This window comes from Oryx dammah, unplaced genomic scaffold (assembly GCF_014754425.2).
Source record: "Oryx dammah isolate SB20612 unplaced genomic scaffold, SCBI_Odam_1.1 HiC_scaffold_24, whole genome shotgun sequence".
Lineage (NCBI taxonomy): Eukaryota > Metazoa > Chordata > Mammalia > Artiodactyla > Bovidae > Oryx > Oryx dammah.
The window spans coordinates 13,190,236-13,212,414 of record NW_024070208.1 but is presented as its reverse complement, the minus strand read 5'-3'; the positions used below and the strand labels follow the sequence as shown (position 1 = coordinate 13,212,414).

Genomic DNA, 22,179 nt, shown 5'->3' with positions numbered 1-22,179 from the left:
TTTTATCCTTTCAAAAAGGTCAAAAATGTTTTGATTGATGAATCGCCATTAACATTGATATTCCATCATATTACATTATAACCAGTCATACCCCTCTCCTTCCCTGACTTTCTTGCCCTCCAGTTTCTCCTTCCAAACCCCCACTGGTCCTCAAACTAGGCAAATCTTAGTGGTACTGAGATAAATGCCTATTCATTTTCATACCACGGGCCTAGGTAGCTGCTGGACCTGATACCAGACAGCCTTAAGGACAGGTGGTTTCCTTCCCTTTCTCACCTTCTTCTCCTCTAAGGTTCTGAAATAACTAAGATGCTGAGCTTAACCCTTGAGAATTCTACTTTTTCTACTGTTCCTCTGCCCTTCTTAGCCTCTCCTCATGTCCTGTGAAACTGATAACCTAAACTGAGAGGTGATTCTCTTGTGTATATTATGTTGTATTAGTATTAGTAGGGTTGGCTAATTGCTGTAATCAACAAACCTCAAAATAAAATAATTATTTGAGCCCTATTTTTTCTTCACGTAAGACATGGGCGAACAGGTTTGAGAAGAGGCCCCCTCCACGCAGATATTCCGACACCAAAAACAGTGGTTCTACCACTTTCAATACACAAATGACTTCCAGGATTGTGCTAGGGCTTGTCCCTATTCCAGACAGCCAGAAGGAGGAGGGAAATGTATGGAGGCTCATGCATGGGAAGCTTATCAGTTCATCCTGGAAGTCGTGTACATTACTTCCTTCCTCATTTTGTTGGCCAAAACCACCACGTGGCCAACCTTAGCTGCATGGGCAGCTAGGAAATATGGTTGGGTTATATGACCGGAGGAGATATTTAGAAGTATCTGCTACAAAAGAATTATGTCCAGGTGATGTTACCCTGAAGAGGCCTTTTAGGATAAGCCATAGGCACCACCCTAAGGACAAGTAGGAAGGATGCTTAAGCGTCCTAAGTTGGAGATGAGTTAAGGTTAACTAAGTCTTCAAAACCAGTCTGTTATTGGTGGTCCCTTCTCAGATGTTCTCTGGAGAATAAAGGAAGGGATTCTGTATTTGTGCCTGGGTCAAAGTGCTAACATGGGAGAGGATCACCCCCCTCATTAGGTGACAGAGTCAGAAGGAACCCCAACAAAAAGGTGACTCAGTGCTGGAGTCTGGGGTTCTTAGTTTTGCTGGACTTCCCTCCAGTAGATGTTTGTCCTGTTGAGCCTCAAGGAGGTTCTTTATTTTATTTTTATTGAATTTGATCATAATTACCTACAGGGATTCCAATCCAGTTCAGCCAATCTATTGACAACAGAAAAATGCCAGGTAGCCTGGTAGCTTGGAACTTGTTTGTAAAGTTAATCACTTGGGGGTAACCCACATTCTTCCCAGGCCCCTACTGGTATGCCTCTGGCAGCCCTGTGGCCCTGTCGCTGTGCTCTGATCTTGTGGCATGAACGGGGCAGTGATCATGGGCACAAAGGCCGTGGCTGCTGGTGAGCTACCCAGCCAGCTCTGTGCTTGGCATTGGCAGGTAAGAAGCATCCTTCAGAACACAGTGCGGGGCTGCTGGTGTACCTGGTCCGAAGCTCCTTACTTGCTTATCGTGGTGCTTCTTTTCCACTGCTTTCCCCCATAGTCTGCTCTCAGCTCAGGATATTCAGAAATCTCAGCCAAACTTCTGGCAACACTCTTCTTTCTACACTTGTGACTGATGGCTTCATAAAACCTCAGACGATGGGGCAGCTTCCAGCTTCCACGACATCATTAGTCTCCTTGTCTACTCTGGGCAAGATAAGCAACCCTAGACAAATGGAAAGGCTGCTCGTCTCAGCTGCTGAAGCCTTGTGTTTCTCTGGGTTATGTTCGTCGCTTAACTTTCAGCTCTTTCTTTCCCAGCTGAAGATTCTGACCTTGTTCAGATGCCATGTTCTACCTAAGTAATTATTTGAAGTGATGTTGGCATCTCTGTTTAACTTCTAATTCCTTATTTTGATTTCCGCCCTCACTGGATACCATTTATTCTTACCAGACCATTTGTGTCTCCTTTGATGCCCATGCCCTAAGTGCTTGATAAATTGGATCTTAGCATCAGGCCTAAAATATGAGGGGGGAGCAGAGGGGTGACAGAAGGAAAAGGCAGAAGGAAAACAGGCTGCCAGGGTCTCATGCAGTATAACCAGGCCTTGCTGAGCTATTTGATTGTGAATATGAATTAAGGGGATCAAAGTTCCACCAGTTACATGGGAAAGGACCAAACAATAGAAATTCATCAGTGGGAGGCAGAAAGGGGCAGTCGTTAAAGTAAGGTCTAGGAAACAATTCCAGCATTCTATGCTTGACACATGTGAGGGAGAAATTGGGGTGACGGTTTGGATTTTTAAGGGAAAAGCAACTTATTAAAACCGAGGGGACTTCCCTGGTAGTCCAGTGGCTGCGATTTCGTGCTCCCAATACAAGGATCTGGGTTTGATCTCTGGTTGGGGAACTAGATTCCATGTGCTACAGCTAGGGTAGCATGCAGCAACTAAAGACTCCATGTGTAGCAACTACAAGGTCCTGCATGCTGCAGCTACAACCTGGTGCAATCAAATAAATCAATAAAATATTAAAAACACTGAGCTATGTCTTGGTATGCCTTTTGCAATCTCTCAGAGCTAAAAAGAGATACAGATCAGAACTGGCAGCATGTCTTTCTTCCATGGAAGGTACAATGAAATGCAAAGGGGTGTGTGTATGGGAGAGGGCCCATTTCTGCTTGCGGAATTCCAAAGGGGTCCATGACCCGTAAATGGTTAAGAGTGACAGGCTTAGCAGCTGTGTATCCTGAGGGTAGTCCAAGTCACAGGGGCAGTGAGATGACTAGAAGAGAGACCCCTGGAGGGTGAAGGGCCTGATGTGACAGCAGCGTGGTGTGAGGGACACCATACCACGGGAGGGATGTTGTAGGGGAGGGCCGTTCATTCTACAGCCCTACACTGTCAAGCTTCAAGTGTTCAGGTAGGAAATTAGGGCCCATACTGTGGAGTCTGATAGGGCATTTATCTCCATGTCAAAGCACACAAAGCAGAAGAAAATGAAACGGTAGGTTCACATTCCTGCACCCGTGAGGTGCAGTCTTGCACTAGCATTTTGCTTGACCTTGTACTCTACCATGCCCACAAACTCGCCTTGTGTACTATCGCGGCCACTTTTAGTCATTGCCCAATAGAAGTCTAGGCTAGCATCCAGAGGCACAATGGAGAGTGATAGTTCTTCTTTTATGAAGGCACTAACACCTGTTTGTGTTCCTGCTAGCAAAACTGCTGAGTTCTTGAGAAGATTTGAGGCAGACTTGCCACAAAGAGGGGCCTGTCCAGTTGCTGGTTGTGATCCACAGTCTTCAGCTTGGGTGAGTGGAATATCACGCAAGGTGCCGTCTGGCACTTTTTAAAGTGGATGAAGATCAGGGCCAGAGAGTGACTTCTACAGCACAGAATTTTGGAACTAAAGGCAGAGATGATCTGAGCTGAAACTGACCTCAACTACTGTCTCAGCTGTAAAACAATGCTTGCCCTTGTTGCCAACATCATGGACACTGGGACGAGCAGCAGCCCCTGAAAAACCTTTGCTCTCACCCAGTCATCCATCCCTCACATTTGTGTTTATATAAATACTGTCATGCGTGCTAAATTGCTTAGTGGTGTCTGACTCTGTGCGACCCCATGGACTCCAGCCCACCAGGCTCCTCTGTCCATGGGATTCTCCAGGCAAGAATACTGGAGTGGGTTGCTATGCCCTTCTTGAGGGTATATTCCCGACTCAGGGATCAAACCCACATCTCTTGTGTCTCCTGCATTGGCAGGCAGGTTCTTTACCACTAGCACCACCTGAGAAAGCCCCAAAAAGCACATGTTGCCTCCTCATTGGGGAATCAATCCCCTGACTTCTGCATGACAGGCAGGGATAGTCACTACTATACTAACAAGGACCAGGCACATACAATTTCTGCCTAGAAGGCCCTTAGTCAAGTGAAGAGGAGAACTAGGTAAAGAGCAGAGTGGTGAGTGTAGGGGATATAAACAGTTGGAAAGCTGACTTAAAAGATGAATCACAAGAGAGTCATTCCAGGTGTCAGGAATTAGCAGAAAGAAGGAAAGTATAATGGCAAGGAAAAGCATGGATGAATTTTGTGTAGCTGCAGTTGAGAAGGGCAAGCTAGGAGCCTGGAGAAGTCAGGAACCCTGAGGAGAGTTCCTCAGTTGTAGCAGTCTGGGTGGGGTGGTTCATTGAGTGGGCTGTCTTGGGTACTGCAGGATGTGTAGCAGCCCTGACACCCTGGGCAGAAGATGCTAGAAGCATCTCCCAGGCTTTGAGGCTCCAGAGATGCCACGTACAGGAAGCTCCTGGTGCCCGTGGTAGAACACCACTGCCGACCTGAATGAACTTGAACTTCATTCTGTGAGTCCTAAAGGTACTGAGATGTTTTAAACAGGGATGCTTCAAGGTCACATTTGCATTTTGGCTGCTGGATCACACTGGTAACCAGGTGAAGGATGGGTCTGAAATAACAGAGAGGTCTCTGAGGCTTCCATATTAGACTCAGCGAGCAGTGATGAAGGTCTGAAGCAGAGTGGTGGGTAAGAGGATGGAGATGAGAGTGTAGGTCAGAGGAACGCTTAGGAGGTGAAAACGGCAGAGCTTGGCTACTGACTGACCAAGTGGGGGCAAGGATGACCGTGGGAAAGGGTTGTAATTGAAAGAAAAGGTTGTTTTAGGTTTTAGAAAGACAGCTTTTCCGCGTCTGGGGAGGTAAAGGAGAGGCTGTTAGAGACATCTGATTGTCCTCTTCCCCAGCCCTCTCTCTCTTTATTGACCACATTTCAAAATGTCAGGAAGATACTATGACATTCCTTGGGAAAAAGTCACACTACTCTTACAGAAACCTCTCAGTGCTCCTTATTTTTTCCCTGCATTGAAGGCCACGGTGTCCCAAAGTCCAGATTTGCTAAATGTGGGCTCCACCAGTCATATCAAATCCATCGTCCCGCTCGTTGCAGGCTACTGGGGGGAGAAGTTTTGAAGAGCTATAAGTAGTAGGGTCAGTCCCGTGTGGAGATGCTCCTTGACATATATCTACCCGGCCTTTTTGTGATGGAGGAGGGGAGGCAAGACAGGAGTTGGACAGCTTTACCACCTGGGTGTTTGGCTGGCAGGATGGTCTTGATTTCTGTTTGAAGGGCCTTGAATCCTGTGGCTGAAACACCTGTGTGCTTGCCCTATTGATTTTGGTTCATTTCTTCAATTGAACAAGATCCTCCTGGAATTTCAATTTTGTTGTCCAAGGCGTTAGTAATCTCTCCCAGAGCTGCATTTCCTGTGGATTGATTAGTGCCTTACTCATAAGATTCTCAGGCTATTAATAGAAAATATGGAGCAGGATGGCACCCAGGATGGCTCCTCACCAATAGCATTCAACAGCTGCTCCCATTTTGGCACCAAACTATTAATAATTTGTGGGTGTTCAATATACTTACTGACTTGTTACCCATATTGTAGTCTTCTCATACTGTCTAATCCATATGCATAGAATTCCTCAGAGAATGCATTGCAGAACCATTTTTTTAATGCTTTAGGAAAATCAAATATGTACATTACACCTCTGTGAATTTAAAGGCAGACACCTGCAGTTTGCCTTAATTATGGTCAATGCACAGAAGGTGAACACTGCGTGATACCCAAATATGTGGGGTGTGAGGAGCTGCAAGGTTTCAAGTTTGTTTGTTTGTTTTTAAGCTATTTCAGTTTTACTACATAATGCAACTTTCCTGAGAAAATGGTTGTTCTTACCACTTCTTTCAATGTGAGGCTACCATGGCAGATGGGAATTTAATAAACACTATATATGATGTCGGAGAAGGCAGTGGCAACCCACTCCAGTACTCTTGCCTGGCAAATCCCATGGACAGAGGAGCCTGGTAGGCTGCAGGGGTCTATGGGGTTGCACAGAGTCGGACATGACCGAAGCGACTTAGCAGCAGCATATATGATGTTGATGTAAAAAACAAGAAAATTCCTGTAGGTCAGAACATCAGAGAGGAGGAATTCACAGTGTTCACTCACACATGGATGGCTGTAGTTCTCTGTGCTGGGTGTGGAAGCAGACGTGCCAGCATCATCCCCCCACCCCACTCTCCAGTGTTCCCAGTTGTGCCATCAGTGTACGGCCAGTCGCTGGTTTGCTTCCCCCTGCCTCTTCTACCAAGATCAACACTTTAAAATACCACCTCATCCTGTTGTTCCATGGTCCAGTGGCTCCCTGTCTTCAAGAATCAAGTCAAATGCCTCAGCTTATGCACAGAGCCCTCTCTGTGCCTCCACCCCCACCTTCTCCCCCCACAAGCCCCCTCTCTCTGGTGCTGCAGTCTAGGTCTCTAGTGCTGCTCCATGGCCCAGCAGTAGAGGCGTTGCCTGAATGACGCTCCAGACCTGAATCAGCGCCCACAGTTGAACATGGTCTGTAGCTGATGTGTGTACAGTTTATGTTTGAGGAGCACTGCTCTCTCATTCTGGCCACTACTACTGCAACTTTCACTTCCACTGGCCCGAACACTTACTGCAGGTTGCTTTCATTTCTATCTGTGTGTCACATGTCCTTTAAAAAGTCAACACTGAAAGGCCTAGGTCCCTCACTTGCCATTCAAACCCACTTCTATTCCAGTCCTTTACATTCTTAGGATAACGCTTCCTTTGCTGCTGTAGTGAATTTTTGCCATTTTAGGGGCTTCGAACACAAATGGAATCTCTTGCAGTTCTGGAGGTCAGAGGTCAGATATGAGGAGGAAGGGACTGAAGTCAGGGTGTCAGTAGGGTTGGTTTCTTCTGCAGGCTCGAGGAGGAATCTGCTCCTTGACTCTCCCAGTGTCTCTTGGCTGCTGCTGCCATTCTTTGGTTCCTTAACCTGTGTGTGTGTGCGTTAGTTGCTCAGTTGTGTCCAACTCTTTGTGACCCAACGGACTGCAGCCCACCTGGCTCCTCTGTCCATGGAATTCTCCAGGCAAGAATACTGGAGTGGGTTGCCATTTCCTTTTCCAGGGGATCTTCCCTGCCCAGGGATCATACCTGCATCTCTTGTGTCTGCTGCATTGGCAGCCAGATTCTTTACCACTGAGCCACCTGGGAAGCCCCTTCCTTGGCCTGTGGCTCACTCTAATCTCGACTCTCATCATCATATCACCTCCTCTCCACTCTGACCTTCTTGCCTTCCTCTTGTAAGGACCGTTGTGATTCTGTTGGTTCTACCTGTACCACACAGGTGCCTCTCTCTGTATCCCGATTCTTGATTTCTACAAAGTCCCTTTTGTCATATAAGGTAACACTGACAGCTTCCGAGCCTTCCTTGGTGGCTCAGATGGTAAAGAATCGGCCTGCAATGCAGGAGACCTGGGTTCAGTCCCTGGGCTGGGAAGATCCCCTGGGGAAGGGAATGGCTTACCCACTCCAGTATTCTTGCCTAGAGAATTCCATGGACAGAGGAGCCTGTTGGACTACAGTCCATGGGGTTGCAAAGAATTGGACAAGACTGAGTGACTAACACTTTCACAGACAGTGTGCAGGGGTTAGGATGTGGAGCTCTTTGAGGGGGCCGTTATTCATCCAGCCACACTCCCTTAGCTGTGTCTTTTGTTATGTGGCTCTGAATATGTTAATGAAGTTTTCTATAAAGAAAGCTGAGGGCCGAAGAATTGATGCTTTTGAACTGTGGTGTTGGAGAAGACTCTTGAGTATTCCTTGGACTGCAGGGAGATCCAACCAATCCATCCTAAAGGAAATCAGTCCTGAATATTCACTGGAAGGACTGATGCTGAAGCTGAAACTCCAGTACTTTGGCCACCTGATGCGAAGAACTGACTCATTTGAAAAAGACTGATGCTGGGAAAGATTGAAGGTGGGAGGAGAAGGGAATGACAGAGGATGAAATGGTTGGATGGCATCACCGACTCAATGGACATGAGTTTGAGTGAACTCCAGGAGTTGATGATGGACAGGGAGGCCTGGCGTGCTGCGATTCATGGGGTTGCAAAGAGTCGGACACGACTAAGCGACTGAACTGAACCGAAATAATGTTAGTAAAGTATATGGCTATCTGTTGATTCATCTATTTTTAATCTTATGATTTTGCCCCCTGATTCTCCCCATCTAATCATTCAGTATCTCAGGCTTTCCTTTATTATGACTCTGCAAATATTTTTCACTGCCAAGCCAATTATAATTTACAGTTTTTTCCTTTTATAATTTCGGAAATCTTTCCTTTTATTTTTCATTTTCTTAGTTTCCTTTGAACATCTGACTGCCTTCCTTTAGCTTTTGTGAGTGTTCTACAAAGTGCCGCTTGATACAAATCTCCATAAAATTTTCAACTTTGTGACTGTCAGATTAATTTGTCAATTCTGGGTCTCTTTCCCTTCTGCAAACCTCCCTCCTCACTTCATCTGGGCTGGTTGATTTTGAAGCCTCCAACAGTGCTATTGTTCTGGGACTATCCTTTCAGGGAATAGTTCCCAACCTCAGCTGTTCACTGGAATCATCTGGGCGGGGGACTTTAAAGCTCCCTGATGCCTGGGTCACGCCCCCAGGGCTCCTGCTGTAACCTGGCCTGGGCTTTAGGCTTTTAAAGCTCCCCAGGTGATTCTAGTGTGCAGCCAAGGATGGGAATCAGGGCTTTAAAATCATCCGGGGAATTGCTTTTATTGCTTTCCTGTGTTGGGTTCCCTGATTTCTGGGTTGCATTTCTTCTTTTTTTCTTTTTGCTTTACTTATTTGTGTTGGTGGGGCATATTATTTAGTAGCTTCCCAAGAGAAGATGTATGTTCAAGTCCTTGCATGTCTGAAACTATCTTTATTCAGCCCTCATACTCAACTTGCAATTTTCTAGTAAGTATTCCAAATTGCAAATAATTTTCCTTTACCATTTTGAAGGCATTGCTCTTCTGACTTTGAGTTATTCGTTCCTAAGGAATGCAAGGCCATCTGAATTTTGTACTTATATGGGGGCTTTCCCCTGCTTCCCCTAGAAATATTTCTGTATCTCCTTCTCTTTTTTTCTGGTATTCTGTAATTGCATAATGATGATCTTAGTGTGAGGTTCATTTTATTCATTTTCAGTCTGGAAATTTATCTCTGGTTTTAGATGATTTTCTTGTGTTATTTCTTTGATTTATTTCCTTTCATTTTCTCTTTATGGGATTCTTATTATTCAAATCTTAGGCTTCCTTGATTTATCTTCTAACTTTTTCATAAAAAAGTATTTTTTCCCCTCTAATTTATCATTGACTACTCCCCCCACCCTACCTTGTGTGTGTGTGTGTGTGTGTGTGTGTGTGTGTGTACGTGCGTGTGTGTGTTAGTCACTTACTTCCTGGCATATTGAATTAGAAAAAACTCCAATCTTTTCCCTCCTAAGTGTATCCTTAACTCCTACACTCCCTCGTGTGCATGCGCGTGTACACACACAGAGACAGCACTTCTGATACAAAATGTGTGTGGGGTTTTCCCCACCAAGCAGCATGTACACACACAGAGACAGCACTTCTGATACAAAATGTGTGTGGGGTTTTCCCCCACCAAGCAGTTCTGCAACATCAGCTAAATGTCCCTCAGTTTAACTCAGTTCTGACACTAACAATTTAACCCAATTCTGACACTCTCTGCCTGGAGATAGCATCAGATCTCACAGGCTAAGGACTCAGTCCCACAAGACTGTGCCCCACTTCAGATGCCAGGCACAAGTGGTCAGTCCCCAGGGTACCCAGGGCTTCTGCCCAACTTGGCTACAAATCAAAAGTATCCACAAGGGACTTCCCTGGTGGTCAGTCCAGTGGTTAAAACTCCACATTTCCATTAGAGGATTCAGGTTCAATCCATGGTTGGGGAACTAGGATCCCACATGCCATGTGGTACAGCCAAAAAAGAAGTTCCCACAGCCTGCATGTGGGATTTAATTAATTTGCTAGAGCCACTCACAGAACTCATTTTACTTAGTTATGTTTATAAGTTCATTAAAGAGTATGATAAAGGATATAGATGAACAGCCAGATGAGGAAAGATAAAGGGAGAGGCCAGGGAGGGTTCTATGCAGAAGCTTCTGTCGCTGTGGGGTTGGGGTGCGGCCACCCTCCTGGTGGATATGTTATATATGGATATGGGCATCTACTCAACAGTTCCTTGAACTCCTATATTTCTGGGACTTTTATGGAGGCTTCCTTCTATAGGCATGATCAGTTATTAATTCCATTTCCGGCTCTTTTTTCTTCTCTGGAGGATGGAGGTTTGAGACTGAAAATTCCAAACATCTAACCATGACTTGGTTCTTCTGGTGGCCAGCCCCCATGCAGGAATCATTCAGGAGCCCACATGGAGTTGCCTCAGTAGAACAAAAGGTGCTCCTTGTGGTCTGATCACTTAGAAAATTACAGGGTTTTAGGAGCCCTGAATCAGAGATGGGGTCAAAGGCCAAAGACTGGAACAAGAGATGTTCTGAAAGCTCTTATCATTTAGGAAATTATGAAGGTTTTAGGAGCTCTGAGCTCTGTACCAGGAACTTGGGGTAGGTATATATATATATATATATATACACACACATATCTACATGTATACACATAGCTGCCATATTTATGTTTTGGAACGACCCTGATGCTGGGAAAGATTGAAGACAAAAGGAGAAGAGGGCAGCAGAGGATGAGATGGTTAGATAGTATCACTGGCTCAGTGGACAGGAATCTGAGCAAACTCTGGGAGATAGTGAAGGATAGGGAAGCCTGGCATGCTGCAGCCATGGGGTTGTAAAGAGTCAGACATGACTTAGTGCCTGAACAACAACAACAACCTGCCATATATACTATATACAAATATGTATATAAAAATTTTTAATATGCATCATTTTTTCTGTTATCTCACACATTTTATTGGCTTTATCTTCTAAATATTTTCCTTGTTTGTCTTTTTGTGGGGAAGAGGAGATATTTTTAATTTCTAAGAGTTCCTTTTTATTTTGTTGCTTAAAAAAAAAAAAAGCCAGCAACCTGTTCTTGTTTCATGGATAAAATATCATCCTCTATGTCTCAGAGGAAAAAGTGCAGGGAGCAGTAAGAAGTTCAAAGAAGGGGGCCCAGAGGCCCACAGCCTGGTATGCAGCAGTTACACAGTCCTTCCACTCTCACCCTGGGGTCTGAACATGGCTGCCTTCTGTCCTAGGCCTGTCTGGTTTGGTTGATCCAGAGGATACACTTTTGATTTCCTGTCAGGCTGGGGGCACTATCACCTGAACTGTCAGGGTGGAAGCAGACGTGGGCGCCTTCCTCTCATCCATCACCTTCCCTGTAGCTGGTACGTCCATCTCTGGGGCCCTTACCTTGCTCTGTGGGGCTAGCTGCCTTCCTGTGGCTCCTGCATTTCCGCCCCCCCCACCCCCCCTGCCCCCTCCCCCACCCCCCCCGCCCCCTCCCCCGCAGCAGGGCTTTAGATTTGCTCTTTGCTCTCCTGGCCCCTCAGTGTTTCTTCATCTACTTTGTCTTCATAGATTTTTTTGTCTGAGAACACTGGTTTCTCTTGGGTTTTGAAGCTGGGGTTTGTGTTTGTTTCAGTTCCTTCTCTGTTTAGGGTAATTGCTGAGAAAAGCATGAAGCAGAAACATATTCACTTCACCATCTTGAAATGGGAACTCAGTGCTTGTTATGCACTGAATTGTGTCCCCTGGAAATTTATATGTTGAAGTCATAACTGCCAGTACCTCACCATGTGAGCTTATTTGGAGATGGGGGTCTTAACAGAGGACATTAAGTTAAAATGAGACCTAATCCACTAAGGCTATGGTTTTTCCAGTGGTCATGTATGGATGTGAGAGTTGGACTGTGAAGAAAGCTGAGCGCCAAAGAATTGATGCTTTTGAACTGTGGTGTTGGAGAAGACTCTTGAGAGTCCCTTGGACTGCAAGGAGATCCAACCCGTCCATTCTAAAGGAGATCAGTCCTGGGTGTTCTTTGGAAGGAATGATGCTGAAGCTGAAACTCCAGTACTTTGGCCACCTCATGCGAAGAGTTGACTCATTGGAAAAGACTCTGATGCTGGGAGGGATTGGGGGCAGGAGGAAAAAGGGACGACCGAGGATGAGATGGTTGGATGGCATCACTGACTCGATGAACGTGAATTTGAGTGAACTCCGGGAGATGGTGATGGACAGGGAGGCCTGGTGTGCTGCGATTCATGGGGTCGCAAAGAGTCGGACACGACTGAGCGACTGAACTGAACTGAATCCACTAGGAAAGGTACCCTTATAAAAACACAGAAATTTGGTCACAGGAACAGACACATATAGAGGAGGATGATGTGAAGAGACATGAGAAGACTGTCATCTGTAAGCAGGAGAGAGGCAGAGATCCTTCCCTCACAGCCATCAGCAGAAACATGTATATATACTACTGACACTACGTATAAAGCAGATAACTGAGGACCTACTGGGCAGTGCAGGAAACTGTTCTGTGTTCCGTGGTGACCTCAATGGGAAGGAAATGGCAACCCACTCAAAGTGACATCACACTGTAAAGCAACTATACTCCAGTAAAAAAAAAAAGAAGCCAAATTTGTGGACACCTTGATTTTAGACTTTTAGCTTCCATGTGAGGCAATAAACATCTGTTGTTTAAGCCACCTGGTCTGTGGTTCTTTGTTATGACAGCCTGAACAACCTAGTATAATACAATGCCATTTTTCATTTATTCACAGAATGTCTTGCCCCTGCTTAGTCTGATTCCTACTCTTTAAAATGCAACCTGATGTCTCCCAATTTGAGAAGGTGTCCTTGATCTGCTTTAATTAAATGTCCTTCTTTTTAGCATCCCTTATCATAATACCTCTCATGCTCTACTGTAATCATTACTAATCTTTCTTTCTGTCTGACTTCCACACTAGGCTATAAGTACTTGAGGCCTGGGGTCCTGTCTGACCTCAGGGATTGTGCATAGGAGGCTGAAATATTGCTTATTGAATGAATATATTATTAGTATTGCTTGTGAGGGAGGATGAGCAAAAGTGTAGTTGAGTAACAAATTTATCATTAATATGTTAAATCAATACTTTTTGATAGAAAAATTATATGAATATAATTACATAGAAATTTCTGAGACTTTAAGAAAGCTAGTGATACCCATACATGCACACACAACACTCAAGATTAAAATTTCATTTTGAGAATAAAAATAAAGAAAACAAGTAATCAAGAGTCTTTGCCCGTATTTTTAAAGAGAGATTTCCTGTCCTGCCTAGGGACCATAGCTGGGTAAGCAAGCACTCGGACTGCAGGTAACTTTGAACTGTGCAGTTGTGATGCCTGTGAACTGCCCAGTTTCTGTGGCCTTTTCATTGACACTTAGTGTGTCTAACCATTTTTTTCTAAGTCAAATATTGTGCACTGGGTCCATGTGTACTCAGTCACGTCCAGCTCTTCACAACCACATAGACTGTAGCCTGCCAGGCTCCTCTGACATGGAATTTCCATCCAAGAATCCTGGAGTGGGTTGCCATTTCCTACTCCAGAGAATCTTCCCGACCCAGGGATAGAACCCACATCTGTTGCGTCTCCTGCACTGGCAGACAGATTCTTTAACACTGCACCACCTGAGAAACCCAGGACCCATATTCTGATAAAAAACTCAACAGGTTGAGTTTAAAAGGAAGGTATACAAATAGGTTCCTCACTCAAGTCATCTTATCTGCTTTAACTAAATCTCTTATTCCTCCTTTTATTCCCTTGAATAGAAAATGTGCTACCAGCCTCTCTTCCTGCTTTTCAGACCTTCTCATATAAAAATAAAGGGTCACTAGAGAATGATTCCCACCATTTATATCTTATCACAGTCCCCTTGTGTTCAGAATATGGATAAAGTCTAGGATGTGTGTGCCTGTCTGATGTGGCAGGGTATGGATATATGTGGGCTTTCTGAACACGTCTGGACACATTTGGAGCGCCGCATTTCTACTTAGTAGTGCTACAGCTGATGCATCCTGAGAATCTCTCTCTTTCCGGCGAGTGCTGCTTCTTATTTGCTGGAAGATGGGTTTTATAGTGACAGAAGTGGAGGAATGAATTAAGAAGTACTTGAGAAAAATTATAGCAAGGGAAAAGGGGGGACCAGGCTACAGAAGCTTTATGGATTATTAGTCCAAAGAACTAGGGCCTGAAATATGTCGCTGCTGCCATGACGCTGCGAGTAGTTTATGAGAACAATGGATTTCCTACGTGTTAGCTTATCAGGCTGGCCTCTCTGCCTTCCTGAGGGTGGGCTGCAAATCAGGGTGAGGGAGAGAAAGCGTAGACAAATGAACAGATAGAGTACTTGAAATCTCATCAATTCCAGCACATGCGGTCTCTGTGCCCATGGCGGGGCGGACCCTGACACGGAGGGTCTCTGGGACTGAAGGACATCTTACTGTGTGTGCTGACTCTTCCGAGCTTCCCCCTTGAGGTCCTAATTCAGCCAGAAGTGATGGCTTCTGTGCTCCTGAACAGACTTTGCTTTCTGTCTCGGGCACAGAAAGGAACTTCAGGTACAGATTAGGGGCACAAAGACCTGGAGAGAAATTCGTCTCTGGAATTACGCAGCATCAATCACCAGCTGACACGCTGTTTAATAGGACAGCCTTAATGAGCAGTAGACACGTCCGTGCTGCCGCAGTCCGTGTCACCACGGCTTGCCTCCGATATTCATCAGCTAGTTGAAATATTCTTGAAAAAATACATTTACCTTTCCTCTGCTTCAAATCCTCCTCACAAGAAGGAGTAAACTGTGTTGATTATCTCTGAGGGGATATTTTTTTACAGCTTAATTAAACAAATGTTTAGAGCATCCTTTAAAGTGTGCTCGATGGTTGTGCTTATACTCGTCTCTTCTTGTATATCCCAAGGGGCATCTGCAGACGTATGCATAAATCACTCAGTTTTACGCAAGTGTACACGGAGAGCTTGCTATATGCTCAGGTTGATCTGTTAGCACTGGACCCACGCTAGGCGTCAGACATTATGGTGATGCTTTTTCTCATGATTCTTTTTTTTCCCATACCATTACAGGCCAGAAGACAGGCTTATATGGATACTCTAAAGGAAGAACAAAATCAAAAACTGCAAAAGATGAAGGAAGAACAGCACCAGAAGGTATTCAAAGACCATATTAGTATTTGGTTGTGGTACTAGCTAATGTTGAAGAGCTGGAGAACAGAAATATTTATATACATGAAAATCCTAAAAACAAAACAAAACACCACAGGTGTTAAAAACGGTGAGATGTGAGTATGTTTTAAGAGTACGGTGGTATGATGGTGGCTTCTGTTCAACTACTTATTTGCTCCTGCTACTTACTTAGCCTCAGAAGGCTACAGTGTGTCTGCCGTAGTTGGTGCCACTGGTTCAGGGAGAAGATGATAGAACACTTGGGAACTTCTTTTTTTTTTTTAACTTTTTATTTTGTATTGGAGAATAGTTGATTAAAAATGTGTTAGTTTCAGGTATATATAACAAAGTGATTCAGTTACATGCATAAACATGTATCTATACTTTTTCAAATTCTTTTCCCAGTTAGGTTGTTGCAGAATATTAAGTGGCATTCCAGGACACTTGGGAACTTCTGGTCTACAAAGTATAACAAATGCCACTGCCATTTTTTAAATTAAAGATATATGGTATTGCAAATAATGTCCAGAGACCACTACAATGCATAATGAAAAAAAGCAGGCACACAAAATCGTCACACTGCCTTAAACGTTCATCTAAAAATACTCAAAGAATGAAAAAACGCACTCTACACATATACAAATATGTGAGGTGTTTCAAAAAAGCACAACATTCCAAATAAAATGAGCAATAGAAATTAGGGAGATGGACACTGAGAAAAGTACTTATTAGAATAGGAAATTTCTGACAGGGTAACTGAAAACAGTATTGTGACTTGATGGTCATACCTACCTTTGATTCATAGGCTCAGAGGCTCTTCAACCAAGGATGGGAGTGATGAGAGAGATGGGAGTCAGCTCCAAGGGGCCACTTCATTCCAGGTCCTTTAAAAAAGCAAAAAAAAAAAAAATATTCAGCTACTGGGAGACCATTATCTTCCCCATATTTATTTTCCAACTTTTTTCTTGCTCTATTTGTACTTAATATATCCTGTCATTTCTTCCAGGATATCCCTCAAGTCTGTTTCTTCAATTATTCAATTACCTTGAATTCTAATGCCCATTCTGATTTCCTTAATTTGGTTTGTTTTTTCCCCTTATGTCTTTGCTCTACAAGGTAACTTACAGCAATTGAGTGTGGAAATCATATTTTAACATATTCGTATTATGAAATGTGTAGTAATTGTTGTTGTTAGAATTGACCCTTTGAGTGCTACCCTCCTCCCAAGGTCAAGCCCTTACTTTTTTGTAGTTTAATCCAACATACAATATAAGTGGTTGTCACTGAGTTGTTTTGTGCTTCAGTTCAGTTCAGTCGCTCAGTCATGGCTGACTATGACCCCACGCACTGCAGCACGCCAGGCCTCCCTGTCCATCACCAACTCCTGGAGCTTGCTCAAACTCATGTCCATCGAGTTGGTGATGCCATCCAAGTATCTCATCCTCTGTCATCTCCTTCTCCTCCCGCCCTCAATCTTTCCCAGCATCAGGGTCTTTTCCAATGAGTCAGTTCTTCGCATCAGGTGGCCAAACTATTAGAGCTTCAGCTTCAGCATCAGTCCTTCCAATGAATATTCAGGACTGATTTCTTTGAGGATGATCTGGCTTGATCTCCTTGCAGCCCAAGGGACTCTCAAGAGTCTCCTCCAATACCACAGTTCAAAAACATTAATTCTTTAGCATTCAGCTTTCTCTATGGTCCAACTCTCACATCCATACATGACCACTGGTAAAAACATAGCTTTGACTAGACAGACCTTTGTCAGTAAAGTAACGTCTCTGCTTTATAATATGCTGTTGAGGTTGGTCATAGCTTTTCTTCCAAGGATCAACTGTCTTTTAATTTCATGGCTGCTGTCACCATCTGCAGTGATTTTTGAGCTCAAGTCTCTGTTTCCATTGTTTCCCCATCTATTTGCCATGAAGTGATGGGACCAGATGCCATGAACTTAGTTTTTTGAATGTTGAGTTTCAAGCACTTTTTTCACTCTTCTCTTTCACTTTCATCAAGAAGCTCTTTAGTTCTTTTTCACTTTCTGCCAAAAGAGTAGTATCATCTGTGTATCTGAGGTTATTGATATTTTTCCTGGCAATCTTGATTCCAGCTTGTGCTTCAACCCAGCATTTCACATGATGTACTCTGCATACAAGTTAAATAAGCAGGGTAACAATATACAGCCTTAATGTACTCTTTTCCCAATTTGGATCCAGTCCATTGTTCCATGTCTGGTTCTAACTGTTAAATTGTTGAAAGAAATAATGTAAATTGTCAGTTTAGTTATTAAGCCACTTACTAGGCTTAATTATTAAGCCAAGTGCCAATAAGGTGCTTCTCTAGTGGCTCAGTGCTAAGGAATCTACCTGCAATGCAGGAAATGTGGGTTTGATCCCTGGGTCTGAAAGATCCCCTGGAGAAGGAAATGGCAACCCACTCCAGAATTCTTGCCTGGAGAATCCCATGGACCTAGGAGTCTGACGGGCTACAGTCCATGGGGTTGCAAAGAGCTGGACATGACTTAGCGACTGAATATAAGCATGATAAGCAATAAAGAAGCCTCAAAGCATTTTTGTCTCTTGCTGTTTAAAAAAATTATTTTTCCTTTGACAAAGGCTTCATATTGAAATCCACAGTTAAATAAGCAGTGTTATAGTGAGATTCTGGTAATTAGCAATTAGAAACTGGATCTAGTATATATTTAAGTTATATTTTCAATGATGTCCATCAAATGACATGAAAGTATTAATATTTTTCTGTGATCTTTCAACTTATTACCACATCCTGAGGTACTTAGATATTAAGAGGGGTGTTACAAATCAGTGTAGACATGATGTATTTTAAAAATAACTACTAGTGAATCTTAAATACTGTTTTATAAAGTTTGGTATATTTAGAATGTGAAAACCTGTAAATGTAGAACATTTTACAAAGAGCATGCTCAACAGATTAGAAAATCAGATCTACTATTTAATTTTCAGGTTGAGCAGTTATTTTAAACAGTGAAAATTAAGCTTTTTATTTCTTAATCTTGTTTTTCTTCTGGAGTCAGACAAATGTTGATACATATATATTTTTCTGGTTATTGATTAAACATATTTTCTTTTTACATAAATTATTTCCTTTTACTTATTGACGCTTTCAGTAAAATGAATAATGAGTGTACAGATAGTTCCATCACTAGGGACTTCAATAATGGTAGAATCAGTTCAGTTCAGTCGCTCAGTTGTGTCCGACTCTTTGTGACCCCATGAATCGGAGCACACCAGGCGTCCCTGTCCATCACCAACTCCCAGAGTTCACTCAGACTCACGTCCATGAAGTCAGTGATGCCATCCAGCCATCTCATCCTCTGTCGTCCCCTTCTCCTCCTGCCCCCAATCCCTCCTAGCATCAGAGTCTTTTCCAATGAGTCAACTCTTCTCATGAGGTGGCTAAAGTACTGGAGTTTCAGCTTGAGCATCATTCCTTCCAAAGAAATCCCAGGGCTGATCTCCTTCAGAATGGACTGGTTGGATCTCCCTGCAGTCCAAGGGACTCTCAAGAGTCTTCTCCAACACCACAGTTCAAAAGCATCAATTCTTTGGCCCTCAGCCTTCTTCACAGTCCAACTCTCACATCCATACATGACTACTGGAAAAACCATCACCTTGACTAGACGGACCTGAATCAGCAAAGTAATGTCTCTGCTTTTGAATATACTGTCTAGGTTGGTCATAACTTTTCTTCCAAGGAGTAAGCGTCTTTTAATTTCATGGCTGCAGTCACCATCTGCAGTGATTTTGGAGCCCAAAAAAATAAAGCCTGACACTGTTTCCACTGTTTCCCCATCTATTTCCCATGAAGTGATGGGACTGGATGCCATGATCTTCGTTTTCTGAATGTTGAGCTTTAAGCCAACTTTTTCACTCTCCTCTTTCACTGTCATCAAGAGGCTTTTTAGTTCCTCTTCACTTTCTGTCATAAGGGTGGTGTCATCTGCATATCTGAAGTTATTGATATTTCTCCCGGCAATCTTGATTCCAGCTTGTGCTTCTTCCAGCCCAGTGTTTCTCATGATGTACTCTGCATAGAAGTTAAATAAGCAGGGTGACAATATACAGCATTGACAGACTCCTTTTCCTATTTGGAATATTTACCTTATTTTTGCTTCTCTCCCTTTTTGCTCAGTCTGTTGTTAAAAAATGTCCACTGGAAGCTTCCCTAGCTAGTAGAGTCTGTCACTCATTATCACTTCAGTGGTTTTGCTTAAGAAAACAAGAAGAATCGTGTTCATGGTAGGGAGCCATAACACATTTGTATCATCACATCTTTTCATGTGTTTGATTTCACCTAGTAGCCCAGATGGTAAAGCATCTACCTGTAATGCAGGAGACCTGGGTTCAGTCCCTGGGTCGGGAAGATCCCCTGGAGAAGGAAATGGCAACCCACTCCAGTATTCTTGCCTGGAGAATTCCATGGACAGAGGAGCCTGGCAAGCAAGTCTATGAGGTCTCGAAGAGTCAGACACAACTGATCAACTAACACACATATTCATGTGTTTACTTGTTCCCTTGATTCAACAAGTATTTAATGAACACCTACTGTAGAGAAATTGGAGAGTAGATTCTCTAGGTTAAAGTGAACACTTTACTTATGGTAAAGTGGTCACAACTGACTGACTAATACCTCCTACTTTCAGTTTTTCACCCTATCAGTTCAGCTGAGTCGCTCAGTCGTGTCTGACTCTTTGCGACCCCATGGACTGCAGCACGCCAGGCCTCCCTGTCCATCACTAACTCCCGGAGTCCACCTAAACCCATGTCCATCGGGTCGGTGATGCCATCTAACCATCTCATCCTCTGTCGTCCCCTTCTTCTCCTGCCCTCCATCTTTCCCAGATTCAGTGTCTTTTCTAATGAGTCAGCTCTTTGCATCAGGTGCTTCAGCTTCAACATCAGTCCTTCCAGTAAACACCCAGGACTGATCTCCTTTAGGATGGACTGGTTGGACTTCCTTGCAGTCCAAGGGACTCTCAAAAGTCTTCTCCAATACCACAGTTCAAAAGCATCATTTTCCCCCTACACCTTCAGTATATTTTCTGTTAACTAGTATATTTTTTGTCAGCAGGCATGCTGACTCTTGCCATAATAAAATAAACAAGCCAACCTACTTCTTCCTTGATTTGGCTATCCTCAGGGTTATCACCTTTTCTGCTTCTACCAAAAAAAAAAAAAAAAAAGACAGAGGTAATATTACTATAATCACATCTTTATTGCCCACTTTGTCCTTAATGCTGTACGTTCTGGTTTATATTCATAAACGCTCTTACTGAAACTGTTCTCTAAAGATAAAATCCCTCTGAACATCCAATTCAGTGGTTCAGTGGTCTTTTTGTGCAATCCCGGTGTCCTTGTAACTCTGACATTATTTATACCATTTAAAGCTTTTATGGCTTTTTTTTTTTACTCTATTATTCTGATATTATTCTGTCTCAGAGTAATCCATCCCAGTATTCATCCACTGACCCATCTATCCATCCATCCATCTATCCATCTATTCTGTCAACAACAGGGACTGAGCTCCTATTATGTACTGAGCCTTCTGGAAGATACTGAAGTTCCAACTAGAAACAGGATAGACAAGGCCCCTTCTCTCCAAAAGTTTACTTTTTTGTGGAGGAGATGAACAATTAAAAGAAGACAAATAAAACACTGTACTTTTATTTTATAGTGAATAATCACTTGGTAGTAATTAATGCTACACAAGAAAAAATTGTGTGTTATAACTTCAGAGTGGTGTATCAAATAGTGTTGATTACCTACTTCTCTCCTAAAATCCCATTTTTTTTCCCCCTTCATACTACTTAGCATGGCCTGTTTCAGAAAAGTCAGAAGTCAGCCCAGGGATGCATTTGCAAATGGCCTAACTGATCATGGGAATTCTATTCTCATTGACTGTGATTGGTTCAGCCATTGATATGGGAAGTAGTTCCAACCAACATGACTTATGGGAAGCCAGCCTTTCAGTACAGGATTTTATCAATATGAAATGGACTACTCTTCTCACTTAGTGATTTTCACCTTGATGGTTCTTGGTCTTAATTTTGTTTGATCCTAATTATTTTGCCATCCTTCTTGTTAGAACTTATATGGCAATTTCTTTTTCCATTACTTAATTTTAACCTCTCTGTGTCATGTGGCTTAAATTAGATTTCTAGTAACAAAAATGGCTGATTTTTCTTTTACCTAATTTCATAATCTCGTTTTAATATATTCTCATTTATTGTTATTACTAGTGTATCTGCCCATTTTTTCCTACATAATTTACTTTTTATTTTTGTTTTCTATTCTTTATTTTCTTGACTCTGAATTTTCTGTCCTGTTTATTTACTTTTCCTCTTTTTTCTCCTCTCCTTTCCTCCCTATCATAAGAAATTTCTTAGTGGTTTTGATTTTAATTTTGTATTACCTTTTGTTGGCCTGTTTAACCTCAAAAAAGATGTCTTACTGTAGTTCTGAGAAATTTCTATTTTCTTATCACATTTCTTCCCTATTATCATCCCTACTCCCTGTTTCCCGGATATGTTTTACGTAGCTTTGGAAATTCTAGCTAGACCTGTCCTCTGTTTTTCTTAACCATTTGTCTTATACTTCCTGTCTGGCCTTTTCCATTGCATTCTGGGAGAAACCTTTCGCTAGATCATCTTGCTCCTGGAATCATTTCGTCATTCTGCTCATTTGGCCCCTGCACTGAATTTGTTTATTTACCAGTGTTGCTGACTTACTTTTTCATAGCAGTGTTCTGCTTTATAAGTGGAATATCCTTTCTGATCTCTTCATTAATGGTAGTTATACAATCATTAACATTTTCTACTTACTATTTTAACAGTAGTTTTTCCTTTCTGATGTAAGTTTTATCTTATGCAGTTTTCTCTCTCAAATGTTTGGTGATTCTTGGTTATCTCCTCATGTTTCTTTGGACATGTGAAAGTATTAGTTGCTCAGGCGTGTCTGACTCTTTGTGA

At 42.9% G+C, this 22,179-nt stretch overlaps 1 protein-coding gene across 1 annotated transcript in view; it reads left to right on the top strand.

The window, feature by feature from the left end:
• Positions 1-22,179, top strand: part of EPSTI1 (epithelial stromal interaction 1) — a 99,164-nt gene that overhangs the window by 53,632 nt on the left and 23,353 nt on the right. The window contains exons 7-8 of the mRNA XM_040267195.1: positions 3,278-3,371; positions 15,081-15,164. Coding sequence (XP_040123129.1) covers positions 3,278-3,371; positions 15,081-15,164 — 178 coding nt within the window. The remainder of the gene's footprint in view (positions 1-3,277; positions 3,372-15,080; positions 15,165-22,179) is intronic.